Source organism: Parambassis ranga, chromosome 21 (assembly GCF_900634625.1).
Source record: "Parambassis ranga chromosome 21, fParRan2.1, whole genome shotgun sequence".
NCBI lineage: Eukaryota > Metazoa > Chordata > Actinopteri > Ambassidae > Parambassis > Parambassis ranga.
The window spans coordinates 10,820,061-10,835,415 of record NC_041041.1 but is presented as its reverse complement, the minus strand read 5'-3'; the positions used below and the strand labels follow the sequence as shown (position 1 = coordinate 10,835,415).

Genomic DNA, 15,355 nt, shown 5'->3' with positions numbered 1-15,355 from the left:
TGATATGGGAGTGTTGTAGTGAATCCAAAGAGTTAAACAAGGTATTCTTTAGACAATAAATACAGAACATGTTGAGTGTGTTACACTGTCATTTGTACTGATCAATTAAATGTTAAAATGTTGCATGCACGATTCCACTCGATCAGTTAAAACAGGTAATTTATCTAACGTCTTCAAAGACTACACAAATTAGATTTTAATCTTTAATATGTTTAAGATGAAAATGATTCAAATGACTCTGATGTAGACAGCACGGTGGGCTGGTGATCTCAGTGGGCATCAACACTCCACCCTCCAGCTTTCTGCAGCTCTCGCCCCCCTTTGAGCTGCTCATTGTTTTGGTTCGCTGGTCTATAACGTCCCGGTGGCTCTCACAAAGATGGGTACAAAAACTCTGCAGCTGTAGCAAGGTCAAAAGCTTACAGAGGCTGGCTGTACACAGAGTAAAAATGACCGAGGGGCTGCTGAGGAGGACTAAACAAGGGCTAAAAGTGGAAGAATATTTATCAGCTGGAAAGAATCTACTTGATGTGTCAACAGGCGCTAAGCTGAAAGCTGTGCAAATATTTGTAAAACACTTTAAGTGTACAGATTATTATCCATGCAGGAGGCATGAGATTGTTCCCATTTCATTCTGCTGCTCTGACAACGGCCATGCATCTACAGCCAAAGTCGTGAGGAAGTATTTTCAGCCGCAAGTCCTTTCCGATGGTGTGGCCCTCACAGAGCCCGGATCCTAACATCACTGAGTCAGTCTGGGATTACAGACCAAATCCTCAGAAAAAACAAAAAATGTGAGGAGCTCTCCAAGTTGCTCAGAACACCCAGGCCACCAAAGGTCAGTCACAGCAAACGTTTGCTTTTTATCTTATTTCTGGAGGCATCTTCACTTCAGGGCCTACAACGTTTTGTGACACACTGTCCTTCTAGATGAAACAGGGTTGGAGATTAGGGTTGAATTTTAAAAGCCACTTCAATGGCCGGTGTTTATACATGTCTGTGTGCCTCTGATTGTGTGAATAAGTAGGATGGGACTTTTATCACCAAGGCTGAGGTTGTTGCAGAGGGAAGAAATTTGCCATCTGTTTTAAACCAACGCATAAAAAGCAGACTTTGTTCTCCTGTAGTTAATGAGGGTTCACTGGTTGTCTGTGTCAAATTTGCTGGGTTTAAATGGGTACAGCAGGCGTACGTCACACGAGCCACTTGAAAATGAAGTTAGCACGCAGCTAACTATAAGATGGAGCTGATGTTACAGCAGAACCAGTGAAGAAGCTAAAGAGGATCTTATCTGAAGAAACAACAAATATATATAAAGGTTGGTTGGCTTCTATGTCTCATGCTTTAAGGTGTCCTGTTTAGCTGCAGATTATGGGCTCTAGCCTCTGTTTGAATCTAAGGGGGAGTACCACTCAGGTACCCTTAGCAACTTTAGAGCTCTGTCAGATTTTCACCGCACTATGCAAGTAAGTGAACACACAATGTGTGTGCGCTGTGTCACTACAAACATATGGAGATGAACTGAGTGAAGTATTAGATATGAACGCATGGAGATGAAACAAGTGGCCTGTGTTGCAGTGTGTGTGTGTGTGTGTGTGTGTGTGTGAGGCAAATGACGGAGCTGCATCAAAAGCGTATTTAATGCTGGTGTCTTGGAGAAGCTGTCCAGTCCTCTGGTTATATATTCACAAGTTATTCAGGTTGGATTGTTCAGTGGATGTTGTCGTTTCCCAGATGTGCTGGTTTCTTTTCCGTCAGTGTGTAAATAATTACAGCAATTTCCTCATTAAACTCCGTTTAACAGGAAGATAAGAGAGGAGTATTTTTGATCATTTTGTGTACATGTATTATGACATTCAATATTTTCTTTAAAAAAAACCTCATCTGCGGTTGATATTCTGTCTCACATTGCACCGTTTTAGTTCACTTCACTTCTACAAGATGAATCTATCTAACAGACTGCGGGACTCATCTGTGTAGAACGGGCATTCTATCAACGATTAAATAAATATATAAGCATTGCGTTCGTCTTTGTATTCTTTGTGCTCTGGGAGAAGATTCCACTGAATTCTCTTCAGAAAACTTCCCCGTGGTGCACTTTTGCCCTGTTATAAGTCCCCATTTAGCCCAGCAGGAGATCACAATCCTATGAATAAAATCTTTCTTCTTTTTTTTTCTGAGCAGGAAAATAAAGCACCTTCTTATCTGAAGGGCCCGGCGCGTGTCAATAAAAGTGATGTTGTCAAAATATGATAAGAACACAAGCCCAGCTGTAACCTCTTTGAAAATAGAAAGTCAAATTCTACGACGTTAACTTTTTGACCCGACTTATCTTTCTCCATTTTTATTTGTCATATCAGTGAACCTGGAGCAAAACCACAGTGAGATGCTAAACTGTGCAGATACATACATCTACCTTCAAAGAGCAGGAGAGGGAAATGTTCAGTTTAACCTCGTGGAAATCCAAATTACTGGCAGAAACTGTTTTAGTGTACAACATGGACTTGTTGTTAATATGATTATTGCGATTTCTGCAGCTTGTCTTTGCTGCTGTCAGCTTTTGTTTTCTTTCCAAAACAAGCATCAGCAACCACTAAGCAAAGACTTGATCTTTTAATATAAAAGGTGTGCAGCAGCTGTTCCCCAATCAACACCCCAGTCTGCAGCTTTAGGTGCTAAACTGCTTTCAGTGCGTCGTTATAGTGTGCTGCGCCCAAGCAGGCAGCTTAAAAGATTATTTAGCTCATATTGTTAACAGTACAGTTTGTGGCGCTCAATTAAAATGTAACACTATGTGCAGCAGCTAACTGTTTAGCCACACGGTGCAAGTAAAAATTGAATCTACAAGTGACTCATTGCTAGTTCTTTCTCTCCCACTTAGTGATGATGATAAATCAGCTCATTTCAAACATGTAGATGGACATTTGTTGGTATCATGGGAAATAACAGGACACCAGATCCCATGTAAGAACTTACCAATGTATTGGTTCCACTCTGGATCCAGATCAGCTTGATTGGCCAGGCAGCCCTTCATGACATTCAGGCAGTAATTCTTACAGGGCTTTACAGCTGGCATGCCCTGACAGAAGGGGCAGTACAGCAGCTTCGTCAGGGCTCGGATACACGCCGGAGTGCTGCTTACCTGCAAGGGCAACAGCAGTCATTAATAACAGGACAGCTCACAGGGAATCTAAAATTCCTGTACTGATGTTCTGACATACATTACATAATTTTTAGATAGTTAATTACATAACTTTTAGATAGATTGGAAAAAACTGTAGACAAAGGCAAAGCTACAAACTTTTAAAGCATGCAATCAATAGTGTCTCCCCTGTTAATATATATTAAATAAACTGTCAGATTATTTGTATTAAGCCATAAATACACATCTGCAAACACAACAGGCACAATTTATTAAACAACAAGGCGGCTTTGGGGAAGACGAGCATACATATCACTGACTGTTTTCACAGATGAATCATGTTAATAAGCAAAAAGCTTCACCTACTGAAGGCATATATGACCAGGATAGAGTGCAGAGGCCTCATCAGCCTGACAACACAGAAATCATGTTACTGCATTGCAGTCAGGGTGGAAATTAGCACCAAGTCCTTTAAAGGTAGGGTAGGAGATTTCATTCTGATGCACTTTTTGTTAAATTAGTGTAACTTCTCTTTACAATCCGATAGCAACCAATTAGTTCAGCAGTTTCGCTTTAAAACGAAGAATATTAATCATCTGTGGAAGCTATAAAACGCTAAAAACATCAGCCAATCCTGCGAGGTGCACCTGCGCGGAGTATTGGCTGGTTGGCTGCTCTCTTCCTGCTCTGCGTGCACCAGAGAGGTACGTGCATGATGGCCGAAGTCACAGACTGGTTGGGAGGCGTGGCTTCGGGGTGAGCTCCGAGAGAAAGGGGCGTGTGTTTACTTTTGAAATTTGGCTGAGTTTTCAAAATCTCCTACCCTACCTTTAATCAAATGTTGGTGATTCTGAGTTATGGTGGCTTCAATTTGCTGCCAAGAGGCCATCTTTATGAACAGTGCCCTGGTATATATACATTTTATTTATATTTGAAATGCATTGAAATGTAAAAAAAAAAAAAACAACAACATAACGACTCAGTTTAGGAATCAATTGTGGAATTCATTCAGTGTTTGAATTTGTATTATATCGAGTATACAAAGGATTTCACTTGCGCCTCACAACACATTGAACATTATGCTTTTGAAATAACACATCAGTCCCTTCCAAAAGCGCACAACAGGAGTTGTGTATTAGAATGCAAATGTCCAGTTCAGTCACACTGTTGAATGGAGTGGGTGTGCTGATGCACCTCTACTCACCCACTCAATTCTGCTGCTATGTTTTCTGATTTCTTCTATATTGACTCAGACTCTTTGTTAATATTGTGGATACATCAACACGAGTGTAGGTATTTATGCATTCATCACCTCCTATCAGGACACCAGCTCGTCCAGCTTTATATAAATAAAACTCGACTTTTCTACATTGAGTGTAATACTGCAGCTGCATTTGTCACAGGAAGTAACAGCTGTACATCAAAATAAAATCAGACAATGGTTTATTTACTAAAGTGGAAAATCTTATCAGTGTTTTGTATATGCCAGCATAGTGACATTTCAGATGGATCGTCTACTAAAACAGATTTCATTACAGGATTTCTGAAGAGCGTGCAGCACTTAGCATTCAAACTCCGCAGCCCTGCAGAGATATTTGAAAAGAAAGCTCCTGGGTCTCAGCTAATGGACTATTTTCTCTGTTCCATGAAGCACCCACAAGCATATTATTAAGCATCTTCTAGTCTTTGCAGGCTACACCCTGACATCGCCACACTGGCATTTAATAATGTTTCACTTTTTTAAAATAAAACAAACTGTACCGAGAATGCTGTTTGTTGTTTGTCTTTAGATGAGATGCACAGACAAGTTTAGATGACATTTAGCCTGAATTCTTATTTACTTTGTACAAAGGCCTGTGCTTTAGTTATTACACTGTAGAGCTAAGATTACAGAAACAGTAAAAGAGCCACACAAATGGACCCTGAGCAGCGAGGAATTGTCAGCTCACAGGTGAAAGCAGGAGCCTAATCAGCAATAACATTTTGAATGAATGGTAATTATTGCCAATTCTCTCAGAATGTAATAAACCTTGCTTTAACGTGGTTCATGCCAGCTGAATTATCGCAGTCAAACCTGGAGGGAATGGAAGAAAAAACAAAGCTGACCTTTTCCAAGTCTGCAAATTAGAGAAATGACCTGATCTTGTTGGCGATGTGTGTTAATGTTTGATGTGCTTGACCTGTACTTCTGTCTCAGTCCAGTGGTGAGAATCAAAAGTAGTGCATGTATTTTTGTAGCCTTACATTTTCACTAACATACACACACACAAGGAAAGGCTTAAACACAACAGAATACAAGAGCTACATACAAAACTGGGACTAAATATTCTAAAAATATTGCTGTGCACAGGCAACATTTGGTCAATAATACATATCCCAAATACACCACAGGGTTAGGTCTATGGACCCAAATATTGACCTTGCTGCTTAGGACAGGCTGGATGCATGTGTTATACAGCAAATAGACAAAAAGACATCAGGAGCCGGAATATTCTGTCCTTCTTATTAATATGAGCATATCAAATTTTCCTCCACCTAACCAAACAGCAACTTAAAATGAAGGTTATGAGTCATAACTCAACTATGTGGAGAAAGTAGCAGTTGATATTAATGATTAAACTTAAAATAACCACATGACAAGTGTGCAGTGGCACACTTTAATAACATCACACAAACACAGCACACCGCTCCTCCCTTCATGGTTGATGAAAACACTGCATTTTAATAATAAAATGGGTAAAAAAAACTTTTTTTCTAATAAGATTGGGAATATTTGACTTTATGCACCTGCCTCATCCTTTCACTGAATCATGTCAATTAAGAGGAATTAACTCCTTTCCCTCTTCCAGCAGATGACTTTGTAGGTCTGTTTTTCTTCAGTTGCTAAAAAAAAGTGTTAAAAAAACCCAAATGTAGCTCAGCATATTCATGTTATTTTTATTTCACTCTAGTGTCCTCAAATCTTGATTCAGGGATGTTTGGCTGCTGCTTGAACAGAGACAGGTGGAATTCGGGGACAATAGACGTGTCCTGTTTACATGTTTGCCCATAAGAGCTGAAGCTGATAAATACACACGATCAATGCAGAGCATGCACTGGTCGTAACCTTTGGTAGTGGCAGCAAAAGTCACATGTTAATGGTTAAAAGGGATTTATGGTGTGCAACAATTTCCCCCACTGTTAAAACCTAAAAAAATAGAAATGACTTATTGTGTTAAATACTCTGAAATAATCTTTTAATTTTACATTAATAAAAACTTTCAGAACAACTATTGCTGCCAGTTTTTCTTCCAAGAGTATAATCTTTTCTTTTTAGTACGCTATATATGCACTTATATGTTCTAAAAATCAATAGATAGTAAGTTTTTTAACAATTAGTAGTGGCAGATGCAGTCTTTGGGTAATGAAGTAGCAGAAGTTTGAGCTGTGTTTATGAGACATGAGTCCCTTTAAAGCTCTGCCAGCTTTTATGTCCCATCTCTTAAGCCGTGAAAAGAAATAAACCACTGCATCACCTACTTTATTTTCAATACACTGTACAGTATATCCCAGCAGCAATAAGCATGGATGTCACATCTTAAGAGGCGCTGTGAAAGCGACACCTCTCGCAGGGTGTCCACTTTCATTATGCTTACATCCAATCTCTCATGATGAGTTTATACCCCGGGGATCAAAGGGCTGCAGTCCCAGACACATGACCTGGATCGCAGGTCCCACTGAAATGTCAAGAGGTGAAGCTGGGACATGCTGGCTTGTATAGGAGCACCGGGTGTAACTCAGTAAACGCATACTAACAACACATCCTCTGTGGCTGCTTCTAAATGAGCCTCAGCGCTACTACTGGTGGGGGGGTGTAGTGGGGGGCTGCAGTTCAGTGGGTGCATGAAGAGAAAATGAATGCTGGAAAGTCTCTCTGTCTCTGATGATTAAGGGATTACTACACTGGCATTAGCCTCCATTTAATACTATACATCGGCTCTATAGATATTTCTAATTGAATCAATCTGATATCAAATGCGGTTGCAGATTTGCAATGTGACAAAATCCAGGCATGTTCTTTAATCCTTCATGTCTACAACAACACACACTCCCAGGGCAGTCTGATATACTGCAGAAGCTGCATTAAGATTACATTGCATCAAACAGAACAACAGCATGATTAATGGCTTCTGTATACTGGGTGAACAAATATTAGGCAAGAGAGCAATAAACAGTGATGGCAGAATTTTCTATCTTCCTCCGTGTTCATTGTCTGGGGGGCAATACACACTCACACACACCCTTCAACACTGTTTTCTAGACAGAACAAGCCATCCTGAGCCCCAGATTTCCTCAAGACATACAGCAAGAGAAGCAACATTAGTCAGAAAAGGGCATGGAGGAGAGGGAGTGTGTGCAGAAGACAAAAGCTGTTAAAAGTGAGAGAGTACTTTCACGCTCAGAAATCACATTAAATGTGTTTTTATTGTGACTTGTGACAGAAGGTGATTTTCAGCGTTTACCTTTGACACTCTCTGGGCCACCTCCCGTCCAACAGAGAGTCCTTGGACGAATGTGCGTGCGGCGATGAATGCCCGGGTAACCTGAGCCTTGAGCTTCCTGGGCACGTCTCCAAAGGGCTTGAGCTGGTCGGTGTACTTACTGATACACTCCAGATAGTCCTCAGTGATGACATACTGGGAGTTGAGCAGCGTGAACATGCGCTCAAGAAGCCGCGACCAAAAGTCATTAAGCATCTCCTCCAGGTTAACATTCCCTCCTGTGTAATAGCGCTTCAGCTCAGCAAACAGGTTCTCAAAGACCTCTGAATTCTGCATGTAAGGCTTGCCGTAAGTCCTCACAAACATCTCATTCAGGGACCGCTCTGTGTTCTCCAGCAGCTCCAGGAAGAATTCTGGGTTAAGAAAACAAAAAAAAACATCATTTATTGTCCAATTTCCTTTTATATATCACAGAGATTATTCTCTGCATGACATAGATAATGCCTTGATAAGACACATTGGTAACCTTCCCCGTCTTTATGATTAAAGCAGGAACAAAATGACATTAAATGTGTCTGATTGCAAGATAGAATGCTGCTCAAAACGGAAATCTGCTTGATTGTGATGCTGACAGCAAACAACCCCAAAAATACCAAAGCAGAAAAACAATTAGGGCGTTTGATGTTGATTTCATTTTGAAGACTTAACAGCTTTGTTGATTTTTATTTCTAGCAAACAGCCTCTGTCAAGGCAATAGGAGCTCAGCTCATATATTTATGGAAAGCAATAAGTCGTGTGTTTGCAGTGCGGGGGGGTATGTGTTGTTCAAATCTCACATGTAAACCCTAAATACATACTTTGATAGAGAGGGAATTTATTGCTGATTCCAGAGTATGGAGTTAGCCCTCCATATGTTAGAAGCATAAGGCTGTCAGATAAAGTGTAATAAATTACCCTGACAGAAAAATACAGTTTGCATTCTGGGTTTTTTTTATTTTTTATTTCCAGGCGTCACTTGTTGTTTGCCTCATGACCTCTATGACTCACCAGAAATTGGGAGGAATATTTCTGACCATCTGCTATCCATAATGATAGTGCTGGCATTCAAGGGCCAGGATTAACATTTAAACAGGGTTCAGAATGCATGCGTTTAACTGCAAAGAGGAGACTCCAGTCCTGAAAAGGATGAAGGAGTAATACATAAAAATCTTTTATAGACACAAGTTAGTGTGTTTTACAGGGCCATACTGTGCAACTTTAAACCAGCATAAACTCATTTTATTTCATTTTTTAAAGGCAGCAGTAGGAGCTCTAGCACAGAATCACCTCATGCATCTGGAGAGAAATTATTAGCAGCCCCACATGGCATCACAGGGGCCACAAAACCATATTTATACAAGTCATGATCAATCAATGTTACCCTATGATTGATTATTGGTGTGATTTCCTATCAGATTTGCTTGTGTTATGTGAAGAAACTGGTCACAGAAGCTCATTAGCAGCTTTTTCCTTCACGTTTTAACCCCCGAATGTTCAGCTACCCACCAAATGAATAAGTACCAAAAGAGTGATTACCATAGTTTAAACTTCCTGTATTATGACTGTATGTAATGATCTATATCACTTTGCAGAGAGAATTTCAAGCAAGACAAAGTAAGAAAAGTTCTGATTCTGGTCAGTACTGTATTTTTCTGGACAATAGGTCGTAGAAATGATTAGCTTCACCGCACAGAAACTCCTATAAATATCCTGTAAATGAGTAAAAGGCAGACTACAGTGCGCTATAGCTGTCTGGAATTAGCACTCTATTGACTGAGGCTCAGCTGCAAGCACACATTACATTAAGGTGCATGTCACCTATGCTCGGAATGCAAAGTGTGGACAAGCTGGAGGTGGAAGAGAACTGTCTTTGTATTTGTAATGGGATGTCAGGACACAAGGCAAACCAATTGTATATTTTTTCATATATAAGTCGCACCTGAGCATAAGTCGCATACCCAGCCAAAGGATGAAAAAAAGTGCGACTTATATTCCGGAAAATGCGGTAGTTATCTTGGATTAGGGGTCACTGTGATTGACACCTCTCATGTTCTGTATCTGATGTTAATAATGCTCCTTTAGCTGTATGCAGTGGACAAAAAGCAACAAAACCTGCTGCCAAACGCAAGGCTGGGGATGAAATATGTGGGTTTTCTCTGACATCATGCAGGTTATTGATAGCATGAACTCTGTGATGACTGCAGTGTTTTACCTCAGTCTAAAGCTGCAGGCTATCAGGACGACAGTAACTGTCACCTTTGTGTTCTCAAAGCAGTCTATGGGAGCTTGGTCACATCTGGCCCCTGTGAGTCATGCCCATTACAGTCACTTATCATAATTGCCCAGACAGAAGTGTAATGGATTTGAAGTGGTCATTAGTTCTCTGCAATGCAGGTGAAATTACAGATTACAGCGGGGGGAGAAACAAAATGGCACGACTCTCCATGATATCGCACCAAGTCAAATCTGATTAGATAGATACATCCAGAGCTGACCACCATTTTGAAAACTAACAGAAAATATAACATTTAAAAACATGCCTCTTTTGCAGGGTTGTAGAACAAACGTCATGTTGTTGTATAATGTAATTAGACATATAAATATATTTTTACCAGCATCACTTGATACCAACCTGGCGGTTTAAAGGTTCCAATGATGTATGAGAGTTGCTTTCTCTCTTCTTATCACAATCAATTATTGTTCATTAGCACATTTCATCAGGCACCAATGAGTGTTAACTGTAATACTTCGACTGGGGATCAGATAAAATCACCTTTACACACACCTTTCTGCTTGATCTGACTGTAATAATACATTTTACTACACCTTTTATCAGTCTATAACATTATGAGGCAGGCAGGCTAAGCGTCACATATATGCAGAACTCTACGCACCATTTGTGCTTCGGTCACTTGTTTTTGTTAATGAGGATAGCCTGTGCACTGTGCGATATCTTGTGCTGATTAATGGCAGCTTCAAAGCATATTTTATCTAAAAATGACAATGCAATATTAAATGGTCATAGCCATAGTAATTAAAGCACAGTTTGTTGTCAGTGCGGAGGGTATATTTGGTATAATTGTCAGCTCTGTTTTGCAGTGATTACAGTGAATAATTACATCAAGGACGACCCTGACTGAAATGAACACTACGTTAAAAAAGACATCATAATCTAATTAGTGAAATTCAAGAGAGGGATCATGGTCTACAGTAAAAAAAATGCTGTAAAAATGCCAGAGACCACCAATTATCAGGAAAGCTTATACAAATTCCTAAACACATTTATTAAGACGTCTGCCCAAATGAATGACTCCGAGAGCTGCAAGCAGAGGATAACGATAGGCCGGACAGCAGTCACTCCCAACTTGAAGAGAGTTCATTACATTTCGCTGATAAAGCTCAGTTTGGCTGAGTTCACGGAGCTGTGCAGAGGTTACTCAAAGCCATTCTCTCTGTGATAAAGAGAAAGCCTCTGTTCCTGTGCTTCTAACAGAAACCTACTGATGGATGCTCTCCTACATGTCAAGGATGTCAGTAGTCTATTTTCAGCTTGAAACACAGCATCCACATTTTTTTGGGAAAACTTGCGTGAGTTTCTTGGAGACAATGATTAACACAGAATCCAATGGAACAGTGACTGTGGATGGGCTGACATACTGCAAGTCTCATGGGAAGCGGCCTGCAAAATTAATTACAGAAAAGTCTCCTGAACTGTGACCAGCCAGCTAAGCAGGGTACAAGGGCTGGTTTCAGACCACCATTCAGCCTTTTTCATTTGAGCAAAAGAAATGATAAGAAAAACAATGTCAGGTCAGGAAACTGTGTCTTTGTAAATTGGACCACATTTATTTTTTTTTTTTAACTGCTGCCTTTCTGTGCACAAACACAGTAATCAAACACAATCAAGCTCTAATCAATACAAAAAATGTGACTGTGGCTTCATAATCATTAAAATTGATTAGAATTAGTTGGATAAATGCAGGCAGGATGTCTGGCCTGATATTTGGACACATGTGGCTATGAAAAAAACAGAACAGAGGGTTAGGAACTAATACAATAATTCAAGGTCATTAGCTCAAAATCAATAACATAATCCTCAGCGTATCAGTCACCAATTACTACCTACAGAGTGGAAAGGTGATGGAATTAATGGTTCACATAAGGAAAACAAAACCTAAATCTTACACAGATTAACAAAAAGTAGTATGGGTGGATGATTTGGTCCTTTTGGGACTAGAAAACACAAAAACAGGCTGTCAATGACTTTCACCCATGAGTGTGGCTTCATGCTGTGTATCAGGGCCTTGCTTTGTTACTTTAAGTTAGGTTTGGCTTAAAACCATTTATGGACAAAGCACCTGTCACCTGTAAGTTTCTGAAAAGCTGTTTTGAGTTCCTGAGGTGCAAGACGGAGTGGAGCAAGCGAAGCTAAGTTGGCACCCACCTGTTGCTCAACAGTCATGACCATAATTACGTCCAATTTTAAGTCTTATTTTTTTTTAATCAAGCTGTAAACATGTTTACTTTGTGGTCAAATTAAACATTGAAGTGCATAGATATTAATCGCGTGGAAGCAACTAAGCAACAGCTGAGCAACGAGCCCTGTGCAAGTGCAGTGTTGCCCACAGCCTCTAGGTGGCAGGTTTGAGACAGACTCAACTAGTCATTTGAAAAACTGCAGTTTTTTCACTCAATTCTTCAGATTCTGGCTACCTGCCACAATGAGAAGATTTTGCATTTATTCATATGATTATTGCTGGCTGTTTCACTTGTTGTTTTGTTAAGGATCACTATGTATCAGTATGTAGTAATGATTTCATGATTCTTGCATTCATTCAAACCGGAAATGTATTAGCTGCAACAACAACAACAATGAAAAATGAAACAATAAGAAAAGGAAATTCATTACAAATGTATACACATGCACTTGCCATTTATCAACAAAGCAGCGTATATTGCGTGATTTGTTGGCCCCTTATGCAGACAGAGTAAACAGCTGTCATCTGCAGCAGAGCACTCTGTGTCGTCCCCTACAGCCTGGCAAAAAAAAAAAAATGATCCCATCTCTCACTTTTGTGATTGTTGAAACTGCATAATACAAACCACACAGCTTTGTATTGAGCTTCCTTTGGCTCTCATGCCTGTGCGTGAAACTAGCAATTTCGCTGCACTTCAAATTCCACCTGTCCATCACAGGCAGATTCATTGATTGGTCTGACAGGAAGTGCCCGTCTACAGAGAGCAGCTCTGAGTGCCGTGCTGCTGTAGAGAACATCACAGGTTGACCTTTTATGTCTCCATTTCCTTCTGTTAATTCCTGTGGCCAGTCTATTGTGAGTCACACTGTGGCAGTTAAAAGCATAGACATAAAATCACAGCTGCTAAACACATAGAGTAAACGCTGGTAAGTTAAGACAAGCTGTGATATGATATAATGGATTATTTTTTTCTCTTATTTAAAAGATAAGATTTAACAGAATATGTTGATGTAGGTTGTCTTTGAACATAATCAAAGTCATCACAACCTAAGCATTGAGCATTGCACCACGGCCATCCTTATGTAAAGCTCTATACAGTGATACTGTGGCATTTCTGCCTGAATCTATCTGCACACTATCCTGGCTTCTGCTTCAATAGGACTTCTTAAAGAAGGATTTCACTGAGCAAGCATGCCCTTTTCAGCACCGCCCAGCTACACATTCATCGAGTCACACACACAAACACACACACACACACACGTCTGCACCTGGTAACGGGCCAGTCAGCCTTCTAAGGCTGCCAGCATTTAAGGAGTAATTTCAGGTTAAGTGCTTTGCTCAAGGGCACCTCAACAATGACTGCTGAAGGAGGAGAGTATTCACTTTTTATACCATATATTTTATACGTGTAAAAAAAATTAAACTGCCTTTCAACTATACAAATGCGTGCCAGTAATAACAGTGTGTGAGTAACTCTATAATAAAGATCAATCGCAGAGGGTGGACCGCATTAATATTCTGCAAGGCTATGCAGCTCTGTGGTGTTTGTGTAGTCAGACCGGCCAACAATTGATTAACAATTACACAACTGTACTTAGACTTTTCAAAAAAAAATGAATAAGAAAAGAATCTTTTGTGCCAACCATTGTTTTGTCTCTAAGACCAGCAATCTTCTGTGGTCTGAAATGAATTATGGTGAAAGCCACAATGGCATAAATGTGTTCTGCATGTTTGGTACTGATAATTCAGATAACATGTGCCTTTGTTTAACACAGCTACACTGTGCTGATCCTGGCATTGTGCCCTCTCACTGTGACACATAGAGGCTGATGTGCTGCCCAGTGACTTTCAGCTACAGTAGCACACACATCACAGTCTGCATGAAGGGAGAACAACAAGGAACACTGTGGATGTGTCCAGTAAAGGTATTTTCGGTAAATTTGCCAGTTTGTCAACATAATATATCAGAAACTGAGCTTTAGCTAGCAGTAAAGCATGTAACATTCAATGAGCCTTGTCACAGAGGATGTGCTGCATCCTTCCAAAGGACCATAACAACTTCTCATTTTGAAGGCTCCTTTAACTGTGGCCGACAGATTGAAACACTAAACAAAGGATGCCACCGGTACATTCTTCAACCTGTGAGGGCTACGCCTGAGGTCACTGAAGCACAAACCTCCCTAGACCGCATCCTTTGGAGGATGTAGCCCCTCATTTGGGACACAGCTTTGGTGTCAAAGAGTTAGGATGCAAATCAGGCACTTAGCCAGCAAGCTGTAACTTAGCTGTAACAGCTGTAGCAGTATTGATGTCGCAGTAGGTGCTTAATAATGTTTGATTGGATTGAACTCGATTGGCATTACTAGTCATCAGGTGAACCAAATAAAGGAAGTCCTAAAGCCCATGGTGGTTCCTGCAGAACTGAGCACACCAATGCACTTTAGCTACAGGCGTCACTATTTAAAAAAAAAAGAAATAATTAAGTGAACTAAATGGTGTGAACTGCTTAAACTACATCCTTAAAACGTCTATTTATTTTGGTAACGGTGCCTCTTTAGAAAGAAATGTAGAATCTATAGAAAACCTGAAAGTGAACTCTGTTGACACTCACACACACACAAAAAAGAAATCCAGCAAAGCATAACTAATCTCCCCCCCAAAAAAACAAGCCATCAGTGGAGAGTGGAGACCCTCAGCAGTCTCCTGCATAAAACCTGCATGTGCCATCTGCTCTAATGAAATCATAGAGAGTGGCAGCAAACCCCTAGAGAAAGAAGGGGTGCCTGGAGTCATGCATCTAAGTGCTGCTGGACAAACCCCATTTCCCTCCTTACTGGAGACCTCCTCATGATATTCACTATCTTGACAGCAGATGATCAAAACAACACTTATTTATTTATGCATGCTTCCAGGAATCACAAGTGGTCTCAAGAAGTGTATATTCCTGGAAAAAAAAAAAGACGACAGACATCATCCAGGCAGGATGACATTGAGTTTCTGGGCAGTGTGCAATCATCTGAGAGTTGCAAGCTGTAACCCAATCGCATTTGTTTCATATAATATGTTGAATAGTTTAAAAAGAATGAGGATGGAACAGCAAGACATTGACTGTTGAGTATTATATTGCGCTATTAATCACTCAAACATTATTCAGTTGTTGACATTGGATATATTAAGAATATATTTAGAGAATCTATGCCTCTACCTTCAATGCA

General features: G+C 40.2%; 1 protein-coding gene across 1 annotated transcript in view; it reads right to left on the bottom strand.

Moving 5' to 3' along the window:
* LOC114426304 (glypican-6-like) overlaps positions 1–15,355 on the bottom strand; it is a 69,350-nt gene that overhangs the window by 33,191 nt on the left and 20,804 nt on the right. Inside the window, exons 3-4 of the mRNA XM_028393612.1 lie at positions 7,645–8,036; positions 2,977–3,142 (exon numbers count right to left, since the gene is read on the bottom strand). Coding sequence (XP_028249413.1) covers positions 2,977–3,142; positions 7,645–8,036 — 558 coding nt within the window. The remainder of the gene's footprint in view (positions 1–2,976; positions 3,143–7,644; positions 8,037–15,355) is intronic.